General features: G+C 36.3%; 1 protein-coding gene across 1 annotated transcript in view; it reads left to right on the top strand.

The window, feature by feature from the left end:
- CDH18 (cadherin 18) overlaps positions 1–19885 on the top strand; it is a 414410-nt gene that overhangs the window by 270452 nt on the left and 124073 nt on the right. Inside the window, exon 5 of the mRNA XM_078153324.1 lies at positions 14467–14654. Coding sequence (XP_078009450.1) covers positions 14467–14654 — 188 coding nt within the window. The remainder of the gene's footprint in view (positions 1–14466; positions 14655–19885) is intronic.

Here is a 19885-nt window from a genome sequence, read left to right as displayed (position 1 = left end):
TGGTCAAGGATCCTATGCTTTGTACTGAGAAAGAAAAAAAGTTCAGAAGCAAAGAGTAGCCATCTGGTTCTGATCCCAGTAATGGAAAAGGGTCTCAGTTCTATCCTTCAGCCAAGTCTGAAGTTTGCAACAAGTAAATAAATAGGGCAGGAATACTGGGCCAAAATGGAAACTGAAATTGGATCACTTTGAACATGAAGAGCTTTTCAGCTTTCTGATAGTGGGCTCCATCTAGAAGGCAAGCCAACAGGAGTGCTGTGCAAACACAGACTCAGATTTGGAATTGCCAAAGCTTAGACCAGTGATCATACTTTACTCTGAATGAGACCACTTTGAGAATGCTGAAAACTCTCAGATCCCCAGCCTGTTTCCTTAAGATTCTGGAGTAAAACAACATTAAATATCTAAGAAAACAGCATTAGGACTCAGGATATTTTATTTTAGTTTTTGCTATTTCAGTCGGGGTAGAGATAGAAGAGAGAGATAAGGTAGATCTTCATTTGGGAAAAAAAATTAAGTTTACTATAAAAAAAACAGACTCTGGTAATGTTCTATTGAACATTGTCAAATCTCATAGCAAGCTCTCTGTATCATCTACTTTTTTTTTCTATATTGTGAAATGTTCACATTCCTATGTAACATTCCTTACTAGTATTTTGAAAGTGTTTATTCTATAAATTGACAATGCCCTTGGCCACCTTGTCTTTCTCCTGTCCAAAGATATTACGTATTTTACTGGCAGGTTTGGCTGCTCTTGCTCAACAAAAGGTCTTAGGCACTGAACCTTTCCCCATCTGACAATTATGATGCTTCAGAGGTAATGCAAAAATTTTCATATCTCTGTGTTTCTCAAGCAAGATCATCTATCATCTGAAAGGGTGTGAGTTATTGCATTTTTGTCTGAACAGATTCTGTTCCAAGATTATCTTACCACAAAGCCCTCCTTCTTCCTGAATTTGCTACTTTATGGGTTGTATGATCTCTGAATAATGAATTTGACTTCTAAGGGGAATTCATCCACATCTTTAAAAGCTCTATAAGGCATTTTACTTCTGTCAGAGAATCAGTAAATGGGATAAAACAAAATTTTACTTAATTTGGAATTTAGAGTTCATCAGTTCTCTCTCTCTCTCTCTCTGGAGGTGGACAACATTTTTTCATCATGAGACCTTTGGAATTATCTTGAATCACCATGTTGATCAGAGTAGCTAAGTCTTTCACAATTGATCATCCTTACCATATAGATATTACTGTGTACAATGATTGCCTGGTTCTGCTTACTTCACTTTGAATCAATTCATATAAATTTTATGAGTTTTTTTTAAACTATTCTCTTTGTCATTTCCTATAGCACAATAGTATTCCATCACAATCATATACCACAGCTTCTTCAGCTGTTCCGCAGTTGATGGACATTGTCTCAATTTCCAGTTTTTTGACACCAAAAAAAGAGCTGCTATAAATATTTTGTACATATAAGCCATTTTCAATTTTCTTGATCTCTTTTGGATACAGACCTTGAGGGTAACCAAAAGGCCTCAAACCCATTAGTGAGTTAGGGTGATATCTATCCCAAGCATTTAAAGATTTTCCCTGGTGGAATGGGGTGGATGAGAACAATTTGTTGCAATGGCCATGAACACAGCAGAAACAAGCATTGTGGAATGCTTAAAGATTGGTCAGACATCAAAAACACTGAGATCATCCACTGCATCCTGGCCCATCTCCACTCATTTTTACTTTTGTCCTGCTCCTGGACCTCGATGATTCTAAAACAGAGAAAGAGGCTGACAGCTTTGGACAACTGTACCTAACAAATTGAATTCATATGTAAGTTAAGATATCACCAGTGATGCCATTGATCCTCTTCTAAAATGAACAACAAGCAACAACTTTCATTTCTCTAATCAATAGTGATTTAGAGCAAGTTTTTTTTTTGTATGAGTACAGATAGCTTTGATTTCTTCTTCTGAAAACTTGTTCACATCCTTTGACCACTTATCAATTTGAGAATGGCTCTTATTTTCATATATTTGACTCAGTTCCCCATATGTTTGAGAAATGAGGCCATTATCAGAGAAACTTTACATACACACACACCTGTGTTGTGTGTGTCTGTGTCTGTGTATCCTCTGTGGTACCTTAAGCAAAATGTAGTTTCCCTGATTATCTTTTTTTTAAAATTAGCTTTGTCTTTGCTTTTGCTTTATCTGAAATCATGATTGCTACCCCTACCTTTTTGTTTTTTACTTCAATTGAAGCATAATCAATTCTACTCCAGCTCCTTATTTTAACTGTGTGTTTCTATCTTTTTTAAGTGCGTATCTTGTAAACAATATATTGTAGGAGTCTGGTTTCCCCTTCCATTTTATGAGTGAGTTCATCCCTTTCACACTCACAGTTATGATTACTGTGTATTCCCCTCAAATATGTTCTTTTGTTTATCTTTATCTTTTTTTACCCTTTTCTTCCTCAAAAGTCTGTTTTGCTTCTGACAATTGCTTCCCTCAAGCTGCCTTCCCTTTTATCACCCCCACCTGTTTTTCATATCTCCTTCACCTTCTATTTTTCCATTAGGTAAGATAGATTTCTATATCTAACTGAGGGTTTTGGGTTTCTTTTTTTGAACCAGTACCAATAAGAATTAGGTTCAAGTGTTACCTACTCCTCCCACTTTGTTCTTCACTGTAAAATCTCTTCTTGGAGCACCTCTTTTATGTGATATGATTTTCCCTGTTCTACCTCTCCCATCCCCCTTCTCCCAGTGCATCCCACTTTCTTAACTCTTCATTTTATCCCATTCTACTTTTCCTTATTCATTCATTCATTCATTCTTTTGTTTGTTTGTTGGAGATCACCCCAACATAATCTCATCCCCAAAACTTACACCCATTCCCTGACTATGTAGATTCCTTCTAACTGCCATATAATGATAAAGTTCTTGGAAATTACATATAACCTCTTCCCATATAGGGATATAAGCAATTTAATCTTAATGTGTTCTTTATGATTTCCATGTCATATTTACCTTTTTATGCTTTTCTTGAGTCTTGTGTTTAAATGTCATATTTTCTATTCAGCTCTAATCAGCTTGAAAGTCTTTTTTTAGTTAATATCCATTTTTCCCCTTAAAGGATTATACTCAGTTTTGCTGGGTAGATAATTCTTGATTGCAATCGTAGCTCCTTTACCTTCTGGAATATCATATTCTAAGCTCTCCATTCCTTTACATGGAAGCTGCTAAATCTTGTGTGATTCTGACTGTGGTTCCACAATATTTGAATTGTTTCTTTCTTGCTGCTTAATTTCTCTTTGACATGGGAGGTATGGAATTTGGCTATAATATTCTTGGGTGTTTTTATTTTGAGATCTCTTTCAGGACTTCATTTGTGGATTCTTTTAGTTTCTGTTTTACCCTTTATACTAAAGCAGTTTTATTTTATAACTTCTTGAAATACGATGTCTACGCTATTTATTTAATTATGGATTTCAGATATTCAGATAATTCTTTAAGTATCTCTCTTTGATCTAATTTTCAGGTAAGTTGTTTTTCCAATGAAATATTTCACATTTTCTTCTATTTTATTTATTTATTTACTTTAGTTTATTGTTTTCTTGATGTCTCACAATTTCATTAGATTCCACTTGGCCAATTCTAATTTTCATGGAATTATTTTCTTCAGTGAGATTTTGTACCTCTTTTTAAATTTGGCCAATCTGTTTTTCAGTAGTTCTTTTCCTCAGTGAATTTTTATGCCTCTTTCACCCCACATTTATTCTATTCTCTCTTTTAACCCTGTCCCTTCTCAGAAGTGTTTGCTTTTGATTATCCCCTCCCCCAATCTGCCCTCCCCTCTATCAAGCCCCTGCTCTCTTGTCCCCTTTCCCCCTTGTTTTCCTGTAGGGTAAGATAGATTTCCATACCCTATTGTGTATGTTATTCCCTCCTTAAGCCAAATCCTATGAGAACAAGATTCACTCATTCCCTCTTACCTATCCCCATTTCCCTTCCACTGTAAAAGCCTTTTCTTGTCTTGTTAATGTGAGATAATTTACCCCATTCTACTTCTCCCTTTCTCCTTCTCCCAGTATAATCCTCTCTCACCCCTTAATTTTATTTTCCAGATATCAGTCCTTCATCTTCAATTCACCTTGTGCCCCCTATCTATCTACACATACATATAATTTTTTTTTCCTTCCCACTACCCTAATACTGACAAAGGACTCTTGAGTTACAAATATCATCTTTCCCTGCAGGAATGTGAACAGTTCAATCTTAATAAATCTCTTATGATTCCTCTTTCCTGTTTACCTCTTCCATGTTTCACTTGAGTCTTGTATCTGAAAGTCAGATTTTCTATTCAGCTCTAGTCTTTTCTTCAGGAATTCTTGAAAGTCCCTTATTTCATTGAATGACCATTTTTTTTCTCTGACTAAGTTTTGCTGGGTAGGTGATTCTTGGTTGTAGTCCTATCTCCTTTGACCTCTGGAATATCATACTCCATGCCCTCCGGACCCTTAATGTAGAAGGTGCTAAATCTTGTGTTATCCTAATTGTGTTTCCACAATACTTGAATTGTTTCTTTCTGGCTGCTTGCAATATTTTCTCCTTGACCAGGGAATTCTGGAATTTGGCTACAATATTCCTAGGAGTTTTCCTTTGGGGATCTCTTTCAAGAGGTGATCTGTGGATTCTTTCAATTTCTATTTTGCCCTCTGGTTCTAAAATATCAGCGCAGTTTTCCTTGATAATTTCTTGAAAGATGATGTGTAGGCTCTTCTTTTTTTTTTTTTTTTTGATCATGGCTTTCAGATTGTCCAATAATTTTTAAATTCTCTCTCCTGGATCTATTTTCCAGGTCAGTTGTTTTTCCAATGAGATATTTCACATTCTCTTCTATTTTTTCATTCTTTCAGATTAGTGTTGCAGTGCCTTGATTTCTCAAATTGTCACTAGCTCCCAGTTTCTCCACTCTAATTTTTAAGGAAGTATTTTCTACAGTAAGCTTTTGTACTTTCTTTTCCATTTGGCCAATTTTGCTTTTTAGGGCACTCTTCTCCTCATTGGCTTTTTGGACCTCTTTTGCCATTTGGGTTAGGCTATTTTTTAAGCTGTTATTTTCTTCAGTATTTTTTTGGGTCTCCTTTGGCATCACTCTCAGTTTTTCCTCTACTTCTCTTACTTGCTTCTCAGAATCATTTTTTGAGCTCTTCAGAGATACTTGTAGGGACCTGTAAATTTTCAGTTTTTCCAAGGGCAGTATGATAAGGGGTGAGGTGTTTACTCCTTTCCTGGCCTGTGCTCTGGTCTATGAGTGACCAAAAGCACTCTTTTCTGCCTTGGAACTGTGAGGAGGGTTTTCTCTCCATGACCACTACAAGCTCCACCATGCCAGCGCTACTCCTCACCCCCCGACCATCACCCAGAACTGTGACCCAGATCCAAGCACAGGCAAAGCAAGAGAATGCTGTATCAGCAGAGAGATCCCTGCAATCCCCCTCTAATCAGCCACTTGATTCTCCCTCAGTCTGTGGGCCAGAAGTTCAGGAGGCAGCCACTGCCCCGGGGTCAGTGGAACCCCACCGTACTTCTCTCTCAGCACCGCAGAAACAGACTTTTCCCACTGACCTTCTAAGTTGTCTTTGGCATTCCTGGGTTGAGAGGTCTGGAAACTACCACAGCTGCCTGCAATTCAGTCCTAAGGGGCCTGCTCTAGGTTTGCTGAGGCTTGTGCGCCCATGCCAAACTGCGCTCCTCTTATCACCCGGTGTGATATACCTTTCCAATGAACCACCCAGGCTGTCTTGGGCTAGAAATTTGCTTCACTGTGTCTTTTTGTGGGTTCTGCTGCTTTATAATTTGTTTAGAGTCATTTTTTTTATAGGTATTTGGAGGGTTTGAGGGAGAGCTCAAGCAAGTCACTGCTTTTACTCCTCCATCTTGGCTCTTCCCCACCTTTTCATAATTTTCTTGCACCACTCTCTTTTTTCCCCCAATTTTTCCTTTTCCACTCTTATCTTTCTTTAACTCTTCTGAGACTACTTGTTGGACTTGGGTCCAATTAACATTGTTCTTTAAGGCTTTGCTGGTAGCTATTTTCATGTTGTTATCTTCTTTCTCTGTATCTTGCTCTTCCCTGCTATCATAGTTTTGTTTTGTTTTTTGCACATTTTCCACTCTATTTCTTGACTTTGAACTGTATGTTAAAGTTGGGCTCTGCTCACCTAGTGGCACAAAGCCTTTTTAGGTGCTACAGTTTTTCAGAGCTATTTCTGGTGATCAAATTTTTGGTTCTTCCAAAGTATACCACTTTTACAATCTGTTACTGCTTTTATGATCTGTGCTTGTTCTTTACTCAAGAAGGCTTCTGTTCCCCAGCTGCAAGTTCTAGCTCTTCTCTTGGCCCTGAACTTGTGGTCAGATCCTTTCCTCTCCTCCAGCTGCAAGTACTTGTATATCTCTCTGCATTAGAACTGCAGCCAGGGCCCTGGTTCCTATGTGAATGACCACACAGACTCCTTTACATCTTGGAATTGTTCCCTAGAACTGTGACCCAGAACTGTATGTGGGCAATATGGTTGCCAAACAGCTCCTAAACTCAAAGCTGTCAAAGCGTACCCTATAATCTCTCTTTTTAAAAAATAGTATTTTGGTTTGGGTTTTTTTCTGTTTTTTTTTTTTTACTCAGCTACATGTCAATTTTTTTTAGCATTCATTTTTACTAGATTTTGAGTTCAAAATTTTTCTCCCTCGCCCCCTTCCCCTCTTCCTAAAATGGTAAGCAGTTTGATATAGCTTATAAATGTGCTACATTGTAAATATATTTCAATATTAGTCATAATTGTGAAAGAAGAAGCAAATCAAAAGGGAAAAAAGGGGAAGAATAAAGTGGAAAAAATATGCCTTGATCTGCATTCAGAGTCCATCAGTTCTTTATCTGGATATGGATAGCATTTTCCTTTAGCAGTCCTTTGTATTTGTCTTGGATCATTGTGTTGCTGAAAAGAGCCGAGTCTTTCATAGTTAATCAGCACACAATGTTGCTGATACCGTGTGTGATGTTTTCCTGGTTCTGCTCATTTCACTTTGCATCACTTTGTACAAGTCTTTCTAGGTTTTTCTGAAATCTACCTGTTCATGATTTCTTATTGCAGAATATTATTCATTATATTCATATAAAATAGCTTGTTCCCCAACTGATGGGTATCTCCTCAATTTCAATATTTTGCCACCACAAAAAGGGATGCTATATGTTTGCCCATGTGGGTCCTTTCCTCTTTTTTAGGATCTCATTGGGATACAGACTTAGTAGTAGTATTGTGGTATCAAAGAGTATGTACAGTTTGGTTGCCCTTTGGGCAGAGTTCCAAATAGCTCTACAGAATAGTTAGATTAGTTCACAACTCTACCAACAGTGAATTGGTGTCCCAATTTCCCTCCATCCTCTCCAACATTTGTCCTTTTTCCTTCCTGTTTTTCTTTGGGGTTTTGTCCATAGGTATTTTGACGTTGTTGTCCTCTTCTTTGTGTCTTGGTCTTCTGTGTCACCATAATAGCTTTCTGTGGTCAGATTCTTTTTTGTTGTTATTGTCGTTTTTTTACTCATCTTTTTTTGGGGGGAGAGTGTCTATTTTCTTTCTTTTAAATTTGAGCTTTGAACTTGGGGCGGAAGTGGCACTCACTGTCTCAGGATTCTTGTGCCAGTGACTGCAAGTCCTAGCTATTTACCTGGTGCTGCACTGATATTGTCCTGAGGCCTTGAGGGGACTCTCTTGAATGGTGATGTGCTAAAGGTGTTGGGTGGGGGGTGGCTGGCACTACTGGAAGCTGCTAAGTTCTGGCAGCTTACCTGGTGCTGAACTGGGTCCTAGGGGTGGTGTCTGGTGTGTGCTGAGCCCCAGTGGGGTGTTTATGCATTTTCTTGAGTGGGGCTACACTGAAGTACATGGAGGTCTGGCTATTGGAGGATGCCTGCTTGCCTTGGGCTTTGCTGGTTCTCAGAGCTGGAGTCTGCTGCTTCCTCTGGCTATGCTAAGTCATGTGGGGAGTCCTGGTGTTGGTGTTTGTACAACCCCTCCTACCCTTTCTGGACTGGGGGCTCCCAAAGCTTCTGTTGCCACTGTCACCACAACCTCCAAGGCCCACTGCTGGTATTGCCTCTGAGTGTGCCCTGGGCTGGTCCCCAGGCTGGTGTCACAGACTTCCTTACCAGTCTCCTGAGTTGTCTTAGGCTAGAAAAATGTCCCATTGAAGAATTCAGCTTGAGGTATTATTTTAAAGTTATGTGTAGGGAAATGTTGGGAGAGTTCAGGTGAGTTGCTGCCTCTTCTCTATCATCTTGACTTCTCCTAGGAGAATATTATAGTTAGTCCCTGGATCATTGTCCATTGAGGCAGGCATTTAGTCCCCTTTCCTTGACCCAGAGTTAGAATGGGCTATAAAGCTATCTTTTCTCTTCTTGCAACCCTGAAGAAAGCTATCCTTCAAAAAATCGGATTGTAATCATTTATAGCTTAAGGTGAATGTATGGGAGCTGTTGCAAAGAAATAAAATCTAACAAGTCATCTATTGAGATAAAAATGCTTAGTAGTGTTAAATGACGAGGGCAGCTACATGGCTCAGTGAATAGGGCTCTGTGCCTGGTGTCAGGAATACCTGAATTCAAATCCAAACTCAGACATTTACTTGCCGTGTGACCTTAGTCAAGACACTTAATCTACTAGAGAAAGCTTGCCTTAATCTATTGGAGAAAGAAATGGTAAACCAGTCCACTATCTTTGCCAGAAAACCCCATTAACAGTTTTGGCATGCTGTGGTCCCCAGCATCATCAATGACTGAAGAAGAATGGAATGACTGAAGAATAAAATCAAAGGATGGATATGGATCATAAGTACGGAGTTATCTTGATATTGTTGTTCAACCATTTCAGTCTTGTCCACTTTCTGTGACTCCATTTGGAGTTTTCTTGGTGAAGATAGTAGACTGGTTTACCATTTCCTTCTCCAGTTCATTTTAAAGATGAGAAAACTGAGGTACACTGGCTTAAGTGACTTGCCTGGGATCAAGTTAGTGAGTATTTGAGGCTAAATTTGAAATCAGGTCTTCCTGACTCCAGGCCACCTAGCAGCCCTATGACCTCTTTAATTATAGACAAAAGAGAGTCATTCTAAGTTCTTGAGTAGAGGACTGACATGCTGAAAATGGTGCTTAACAATACTGTCATGATAGGGTTTTGTTTTGTTTTGTTTTGTTTTGTTTTGGGGGGAGTGAATTTGATCTCTGATAATGGTTGGGATGGGAGCTATTTCATTTTTGTCTTTGTATCTTCAGTGACAAACATAGTGCTTTTTGACCTTTTTTTTTTGTTTTTGTGAGGCAATGGGGTTAAGTGACTTGCCCAAAGTCACACAGCTAGGAAATATTATATGTCTGAGGTCAAATTTGAACTCAGGTCCTCCTGACTTCAGGGCTGGTGCTCTATCCACTGCGCCACCTAGCTGCCCTGAACGTAGTGCTTTTTTCATAATATCTATAGTAGTCATTTAATGTTTATTGAACTGAATACATTTCAAATATATAAATATTTCCTTCTACATTTGCAATGCAACATTGCCATTAGAGTCATCTTTTCAAATAAGGGACAAACTATATACAAAACCTAGAATAAAGCTATGAAATGTTGCTCCTTTGAGGGAAAAATCATATTCAGTTAATTGGTTTACTTAACTAGCTAGGTTGCTATGATATCTGGATAATATGTAAGGAGATAGAAGACAGATGGGAAGCCATATTTGACTTTCCTTGTTTTCTTTGTATTTTCATTGGTAATATTATATTTCTTTATCCTTGGCCCTTTCTTGACCTCAAAACAAAGTTCTCTAAGGAATTTTTTAGCAAAGTTAAAAATGCTGATTAGATTGCATTGTGAAATTATCAAAGATTAAGTTCTTTCCCAGGAAATTAATTAGTTGTGCATTAAAATAATATTGATGTATCATTATGTGTAAAACAAATTCAGTGATCTTAAATCATTGTATCTTTTATTGTGTGTGGACAACAGAGTTTACCAATACACAGAACTTTTTTTTTTCCTGTAACTGATAGACTGCCTAGAAAATGAAATATTTTCAATAATAAGGAAATATTAAACATAAATCATAAAGACCTAAAGATTTCTCTAGAATCTTACCTTTCAATATTTCTCTGAAGTTGTTATATAACCTCTGTGGATAATATAATTTATTCTAAACTGAAAGTTAAAAGAAAGTGTTCATATTCTTATCATAAGATAAGGAAGCTATCATCTGCATAATTGTTTAATGTTTAGATAATTCTCCATTTGCACAAATTCATTGCTTTTATTTTTCATGATTGGCATTTTCAGGTTTCTTTGTAAAGTATCATATTTCCCTTGCAAAACCATCTTATTTTTGTCTTTGCCTTCCCAGTGACAAGTATAGTCGTCTTTTACACAGTAGCTATTTAATATGTTGTACAGCTGGGAGGCATAGTGGATAGAGCACCTGGCCTGGAGTCATGAAGACCTGATTCTAAATCCTACCACATATACTTACTAGCTGTGTGACCCTGGGCAAATCACTAACCTCTGTTTGCCTCAGTTTCCTCATCTCTAAAATAAGCTGGAAAAGTAAATGGCAAATCACTCCAGTATCTCTGCCAAGAAAAATCTCAAATGGGGTCATGAAGAGTCAGATATGACTGAAACGAATGAACAGTAACAAAAACGTTTAATAATGTTGTTAAATTGAAATGAATTGAATGAACTGAAAATCTTATATCTTTGTATTAGTTTAATTACCTTTCATAGAAAGAATCACATAATAATAAAGAATGATATAATATATCATTTCAACTACAAATTAGGTAAAATGCCTAACTCCAAAGGAGTTTGTGAGGATCAACAGAAATATCACGTTAAGCAGTTTGTTAATAATAAAATGCTAAATAAATGCTATTCATCCCTAACTGCCTGACAGGAAGACAGAGATGTGCCTTGGAGCTAGGGCAATCTGGATACAAGTCCTGTATCTGACCATGTGTGACCATGAGCAAGTCAGTTATTCAATGGAGTTACAGATCTAGACCCTGCCCCATCAATCTTACTTTTATCATTAATGTACATGAATCGTTATACATCACGCGAGTTCAGATATAAATGTATACCAAGAAACTACAGTATATATTGTTATAATCTGTGCCCTATTGAGCATTTCACAGCCTCAGTTTCCTCATTTAGGAAATGAGGGAATTGAATTAAATCATTAAAGTTTGCTTTACCTCTAAAGCAATACCACCTACATTGATGTTAACCATTTAAAAACTGTCTGTGTAACTCTTTTAGTCTCAGGGAAATTACTCAGAAAATGTCCCCATATCTTTCACTGTTTATTTCCCTGGAAATTTTTTGGCTTTGCACTAACTCAGTTGCTGATGTTCTCAGTGATGTTTTTCTTTGGGATCCCATGAAGTTTGTTGTGTTCATTGATCATTGTCATGTTACTATCTGTTTTCATCCATCTCTTCTGTTCTCTCAGTGTCTAAGATTCTTTAGGTAGAGTATTCATCTTGCTGGGTATTTCCTCTAAATTTTCAGCTTTGTGGTGTTTTTTCACTATACATTCTTCATATCCTCTCTTCCTAGATGTGTGATTATTTATTTTCCTCCTTCCCTCCCCTCGTCTTCCTTTTTTCTCTTCTTTTTCTCTCTACCTTTTAACTCAAAATAGGTGCTCATAACCTTTTCTTTAAAAAATTCAGATGCTTTTTTCAAAGTGACATTTATTTTTTCAGTTATATTTCTATTTTATTTCATAGTTAGTTTTCATTAAAATAGGTGCAATATACACAAGATTAGTTTTCAAGAAAAATTCATGGTTGTTTCACCATACTGAATCAATCCAACCATTATTACTTTTATGATTTGAAAAAAAAATTAAACATATTGGCCCATGTTTAAACTTTCCAGTTTAGGTAGTATATAGAGAGTGTGCTTTAGAGCTAGAAAAACTCAGATTCAAGTATTGATTCTGAACACATGCTAACTGAGATGCTGGGCAAGTCACAAACATTCATTGGTCAGAGCATACACATCAAAGGTAGTATGAAACACTACCAAGTAGCCTCAATCAGACTAAAATGTAATTGGTAAATATTTAACCAAGCAAATAAAAATATAATAAAACATAATGCCGTTTTCTAAGTCAATATGCACCAGCAAGGATCTTTATATACAGTTTAGTGACTCCTATTTCTATCTGAGTTTGGCACCACTCACACAGAGCATTTGGAGGGGTTTCTTCTGGAGGAATTTCCTGCACTGACAAAACTATAGGTCTTGATCCTTCTGCTCCAATACCACATCCCAGAGTGTATTAAAAAAAATGCTTCTATGTAGAAAACCTGTTTTTACTTGTCACTTTTTTTTAAAAAAATGTCATGTTTAATGCAGAAACCTTAAATACACTCAAATTCATAGATTGAAACCTAATTAAATATAAAAGTCATGCATAGGTGCACACACATGCACACTGATATATACAAACTTTCTCACATTCAAAAAACCTGTAGTTTTACAGAAAAATAAAATTTAGCATAACAATCCAATACACAATACCCCCAAATCAGAATCTGTAGAATTATATAGAATTTTGTAATTGAAATGGTCATGGGAGATGAGAAAACAAATGAGAAAAAATTAGGTTGAGTGGTTAAGCAATTAAAAAAAGAAATCCAGTTTGGTAGTTCCCTTGGAACTTGTACATATGGTATTAATTTAAAATAGTGCCCTTGAACTATAAAGATCTTTCCTGATAAAGCATGCTGGACTGAAATTTTAAAAAGCTTCTGATTTAATTTTCATCCAATACTAAATTTCTCATCCAATAATGAACTGCTCTAATCCAATTCTATCCAATAATGAACTTTCAAGAGAAAAAAATAAAGCAGACATACAACCAGATGAGAGTAATCATAGTTTTACTCCAGGAAAACAATATCTTCAGAGCCCATGCTTCTTTCCTAGAGGTGAAAATCCATTTCTCCCCACTATTTGCCTAGAAATCAGCACCTCCATACCTTGTACCTTACTCTTCTCTATGCCTACATTATGAGGCACAACCTTGCTACATTATTTGGTTCCAGTGATATCCTTCTCACATAGCCTCATTTCTTTGATTCTTGTGGGAAGACTGGCTAGACTTTCTGCAGGGTGATCCATCCCCTTCACCAAAATAATCTGCACTCAAGTTTCAAATTAGTTTCTGACATCACCTTCCTCTTTTCCCCATTCCTTCTCAAATATTTTTGCCCCATCTGAAAAAAAAAACTCTAATTTAGGTTCTGAAACAAAAAGCTGATATTAATTAGCAAGATTTTTTTCAGGTCACCACACTCATGAATGAATACAAACTCATTTACTGAAAGCCCTTTACTGTTTGGGTCCAGCCTTCATTCTGGGCTCGCTAGACATTATTCCATTTTACATGCTCTACATTTTAGCCAAGGTAGACTATTTATGATTCCTTGAATTTAGCATTCCATCTCCAAGACTTTGCAGAGCTTGCACTTCATGTTTAGAGTATACTTCTTCCTCAATGTAACAACTTAGTTTGGTCACAGTTCACCACAGTCATTTAATCCTTACAACTCATGATATATTCAACCTGGTATGTGCCTCCTTATATCTCTATAGAACCTATGATAATGTTAATTATTTTTTTGTAAAACTTTATCCTATTATTTCCTTTTATCCTGACAACATAATTTAATAACATCATTGCCATAAATGCAAATTCTCTGCAAATAATATATATCTAGGATATATTTGTTGAATGAATTTATATATAATTTTATTGGTAACTATATTTATCTACTTTAATCTATTTTAATCTGCATTTCTTTCATTATGTATCTTTCCTGTAAAAGCCATGGCTCTATACCATTTCCTTTTTGTTCAACCATATTTCATGAATGATATATACGTTGTAAAACCAAAAGTAGACTGAATTTATCTTTTGACTGGTTTACCTTTGGTCTAGAAAGACCAGGTCCATGTGAAGAGAGGACAGAAGACAAGAATAACTTGTTTAATGTCCTCCACCATTTGTGGGGCTCCTGACAAATACTGAAACAGATTTTGTCCATAAGACTCTTTGTCATTCAATTATAACATCAACAAAAACTTAAAGCTATTTTTGCCTATAAGATGAAGGCAATGAAAGTTTATTATTTTGTATCAATTATGAATATAACATATTCTAAATCTGGAAATCAGGCTTATACAGTTTTATATATACAGTTTTAGCATACTTGGTTATGGGATATGAAAACATTCAGGTATTAAAATGTGATAATCATACCAATTATTTTACATTATTTGTAAAATATTACTGATCTACCATTATAGGGTTTTTTTTTAATACTGATATTGATTTCCTCTCCCCAGAACACTATCAGCTATATGTCCCTGAATCAGCTCAAGTTGGTTCAGCTGTAGGAAAAATCAAGGCAAATGACGCTGATACTGGAACAAATGCTGACATGAAATACACAATCATCAATGGTGATGGCATTGGAGTGTTCTCCATATCAACTGACAAAGAGACAAGAGAAGGCATTCTTTCCTTGAAGAAGGTAAAAATATATATATATTTTCAAACTGTAATCTGTTCTTAATTATTTAAATTAATGGAACAAAGTATATATATAGACATAATCTAAATTGGACAATAACCCCCAAACTACTTATTTTACCTTGGACATAATTTTATCTTTATAATTGAATATCAATATCTCTGATGCTCTCAAACTCCAAGTTTTGTAACATAACACTGCACCCACAAAATCTGATATGGAAGCAGCTAAGAATCTATTCGTTTTCTTTCTCCTAACTCCATATCCTAGACAATCTCTGAAAGGCCTTCCATGCTGGGAACTAATGCAACATTCGTTCTCTCTCAAATCTGCCATCAAATACTACAGATGGTTAAGTGTCTGAGATTCAAGAAGCCCTTCTGAATATCTGGTAAACAGAATTAAAATGTCAATGTGTCCCTAATGAAGTCAGTTCATGCTGACAATAGTTGGACTTTTTGATGACAGCACAATAGGAATTAAATAGGATGGGGGGGTGGCTTTAAGTGAATTTGAAAGCATAAATTGCTATAGCTAATCACCTCACAAATAATATTCCAATGTTAGAAAAGTTGATAGACAAGCAAGCTTCAAAACACAGTTAGTTTCCAATTAGTTCAAACACTGAATCTTCTGAAATGGTCACAGTGTTTGAATTTGCATCACATATTTCCATTGGATTGCAACTAATTACCATATTTTACATATAAATATAATCTCAAATTTGCGTATGTGCAACCACTTTAAGGAATTTATTATTGTATTCATCCCCAATCTGGAAATGATAATACACATGAAAGTAAACTTTGGAGAGGAATTTCTAGCATTTAGTTCTAAGGTGTGGAATACGGAAGAGACTTGTGAAGGCTGTGCTAACAATTGTGGGAAATAAATCAGCTCTTCCACATTTAGTGAATGGTAGTCATTTTCCATAGATATTCAAGGCTCAAGTACATTGAAAGATGTACTGCTGGATCCTCATCCAGATCATGCCCTTTAACTGTAGGTGCAGGTCCTTTTCTCTTCTCCCTCTATACTATTTTACTTAATGATCTCATCAGCTCCCATGGATTTAATTACCATCTCTATGTTAATAATCCACATATCTACCTATCCTTCCCCAATCTCCCCACTGACCTCTAGTTTTACATTTCTAACTACAGACATCTCCAACTGGATGTCTAGTAGATATCTTAAACTCAACATGTACAAAATGGAACTTATTATCTTTCCCCCTAAAATCCATCTTCCACAATTTCCCTTCTACCATAGAGGGCAGCACCATGTTTCCATTCTCTCAGGCTGGTAACTTAGGTGTTATCCTTGACTCCTGACCATCTCTCACCTCATTCTCCCTTCCCTGTATGCAATCTGTTGCCAAGACCTCTTTATTTCACCTTTGCAACATTTATCAAATATGCCCATTTCTCTACTCTTACATTATCACCACTCTAGTGCATGCCCTCATCACCTCATGTCTGCATTGTTCCAATAACCTGATTATGGTTCTGCCTGCCTCAAATCTTTTTTCATTCCAATCCATCCTCCACTCAGCCACTAAACTGATTTTCCTAAAGTCCAAGTCTAACCATGTCACTCCCCTATTCAATAAACCCCAGCGCCTCCCTATTGCCTTCAGAATCAAATACAAAATGTACTTGGTATTCAATGCCATTCATAACCCAACACCTTCCTACCTTTCCAGTCTTCTACCTTACACCTTGACCTGTACTCTTCCACGAAGTAGCATTAGCCTCCTTGCTATTTCACGAACAAGACACTCCATCTCTCAGCCCCAGGCATGTTCTTTGGTGGTACCCTAGCCCTGGAATGCTCTCCCTCCTTATCCCCATCTACTGCAGCTAAAATATCATCTTCAACAAGAAACCTTTCCCAACTTAGTGCTTTTCCTCCTTTAATTATTTCCTATTTATCCTTTATACAGCTTGTTTGTAAATATTCATTTGTTGTCTCCCATATCAGATTATGAGCTCCTTAAGGGCAGGGATTTTTTGCCTCTTTGTTTCCCTAGCACAGATCCTGGCCCACAGCAAGTGCTTAATATTAGTTTATTTACTTACTGACATTAAACCTTTTTTGATTTCTTTAGTTTTTTATTGAAACTCATAGATAACAGAAAGTATGCTCCTTTATAAGATGTGATAAAGATACAATTATTAACAATATGCTATTGGTAAAGAAATTTAGAAATAGTGAGGATATCTATGTAATGGAAGTATTTTCAGGAATATTGCATTTTTTAAGATACACAAGCATAATGTACATTACCCACAAAATAATTAATCAGGAAAATATTTTTTCATGAATGTTCTTGTCTATAAGACCCCAAAAGTTTTATTTAGAAATAAAACTTGGATCTTTTTTCTATTTCTACTATAGAAGCAATGGCTGCTAAACTGGGAATTTCTACACAGCATACTTCTAGTTTACCCTGATCTCTCTGCCTTATAAATAAAAATAATAAAAAAAAATGCATTGCCTTGATTTATATTTTTCAGTATTAAGGTATTTGTAAATTTCCATAATCATTTATTTAGCACCTTCTGAGTACATTTTGGCAGGTAATTATAAATGGTCTGCAAATAGAGATAGCCCTTAGCCTCCAAATTCTGACTTTCTAAAAATTTGGACCTTTTAGAAGATATTATGTAAAGAGAGAGTAAGATATTAACAGAGACAGTGCTCTGTTTTTATTTAGATATATTAATTCATGTTTTTATACTGAATTTTTATTTTTTCTTTTTAATTTTTGAAGTCTTTTTTAGTTTCTTCAAACCACTCTCTGTTTCATAATATTTTCAAGTTAATTAACATTTTCCCAGGTTATAAATAAAAATATCAAATGAGACCAGACTTAGTGGCATTCCCTATGGCAACCAAAAATGTCCTTCACCTTGATACACACACCATTTAACTCCCAGTGCTGTCCTAAAGCAATTTGGGAGCCTGTAGGAATGCCCATACACAAGCCTGTCACAATGTGGATTTTGTGAGAGTTACTAAGACCAAAATATCATATTTTAGCCCTCTGATATTTAGACTATCTGATGAAATCACTCAAGATTCTGAAAGATATGAAGCCCTTGGTGCAAGCTTTTAAGTACCTCTATATATTCCTGAGGCTTAACATCTCTTGTGTTTTTAAAAGTCCATTTCCCACACTCTTGTAAGTCATCATGGTCTTATGGGTCCTCAAGGTCTAGACTGAATCAAACTAAATTCTTGACTTCATCCCAAGGGACAGACTATGAGGTATATCCACAAGATGCCCTGCACATGAAACAAACAATAGGTATTTTTCATCCATTGGATTTTCCTTTTCTCTCTCTCTCCTTGCTAGCAACCAAATCAATTATTTTTCCTATCTTCCCTTTTTCTGTCAAGGGCACCACTATCCTTCTGATCATACAACATTCTCAACATTAAAATTCCACTTGACTCCTCAGTGTCCCTCACCCCCAAAATCCAATTATTCATAATTTATTGGTTATATTTCTATAACATTTCTCATATCTGTCTCCTCACCATTCACATGGCCACCACCCTAGTTCAGGGCTTCTTCACTTCTCTTCTGGACTATTATAGTAGCTTATTAAATTACCTCCCTACCTTAAATCTCTCCCTTCTACAACTTTCCTTCTCATAGCTGCCAAAGCAATATTTCTGAAACACAGGTCTGATATAGTCACTTTCTTGCTCAGCAAACTTTAGTGGCTTCCTATTTTGTCTGTGGTTAGGGGGCAGCTAGGTGGCACAGTAGATTGAATGCTGGGGATGAAGTCAAGAAGAGTCATCTTCCTGAATTCAAATCTGGCTTCAGACACCAATTAGCTGTGTGACTCTAGGCAAAACCTGTTTGCCTCAGTTTCCTCATCTGCAAAAATGAGTTGGAGAAGGAAATGGCAAACCCCTCCAGTGTCTTTGCCAGGAAAACAAACCACGAATGTGGTTGCAAAGAGTTTGACACAAATGAACAACAATAAAATTTTATTTAGGATCAAATATGGATGAAGCTGGTGGACGTTTAAAGGCCTTCTAAACTTAGCTCCCACCTGCCTTTCTAGTCTTATTATAAATCACTCCTTTAAAAAAAATCAAATTCAATTTTTTTCAATTAACAATACCAAGCCTTCTCTCCTTCCCATCCATCCCCAATGAGAAAAAAAAAGAAAAAGAAAGACAAAACTCCTTTTTGTATGTGAATGGGTACACACACACACACACACACACACACACACACACACACACACACACACACACACACATATATGTGTGTGTGCATATATATGTATGCATATGCATGTATGTTCATGCACATATGTAAGCAAATAAAATTCCCACCTTGGACATGCCTCCTAAATAAGTATTTCAATCCGTACTCTGAATCTAGCATATCCCTTTTCAGAGGTGGATAGCATGTTTCATCATGAATCCTTTATAATGATTTTTTGCATATTGCATTGATAAAGTTGTCTTTCAAACTTTTTTTTTACAATACCATTGTTATTGTAAAAATTGTTCCGTAATAAAATGCTCACTTTACTTTGTAACAGTTCATACAAGTTTTTACAAGTTTCTCTGAAACTATCCCTTTTATTGTTCCTTATACAATGGTGTGATACCAAATTCATAAATGAGAACTTGTTCAGATTCTACTTCTTTGTCACCAGAAAAAGAACTGCCATAAATATTTTTGCTTGTAACGTATAAAAAGCTCAAGAAACATAGCTTCTGGGTAATTAATCATTTTATTAATCATGCTATCAATAATTAATAAAAGAGGTCAGTGGCACTCTCAAATGTTGAAGATCTTTCATGGAACCCACTTAATGCTTAAATGCCCTTGAAAGAGTGAGTGTTCTAGAGGGTGGTAATCAACTTTTTTGTTAACAAATAATAAAAGAATGAATATTATGAGAGGTGGGCTTATTCTAATGAGGGTCGTCTGAGGGATATGACTCAATCACTCAGTCTTGGTCAAAGAGACTTATCCATATTCATATAAGCCCATCAAGGTTAATCTAGGGTGAAAAAAATGGAGAATCTACTTTTTCCCAGACCTCCCTGAGTAAAACACAAGGGGCTGGAATTCATCAGTTTGCCTAAATTTTACCTTTGGAACAGATTTGAGTTTTCCATCAGCCCTGTACTTCAAAAGCTGCCTGAATAACCTGCAGGAGCTGATTTCTGAATAAGGAAGTATTATATAA

The sequence above is a fragment of the Phascolarctos cinereus genome, unplaced genomic scaffold (genome assembly GCF_003287225.1).
Source record: "Phascolarctos cinereus isolate Bilbo 61053 unplaced genomic scaffold, phaCin_HiC Scaffold_4;HRSCAF=312, whole genome shotgun sequence".
NCBI lineage: Eukaryota > Metazoa > Chordata > Mammalia > Diprotodontia > Phascolarctidae > Phascolarctos > Phascolarctos cinereus.
The sequence above is the reverse complement of the archived record's forward strand: the minus strand, read 5'-3'. Positions and strand labels throughout refer to the sequence as shown.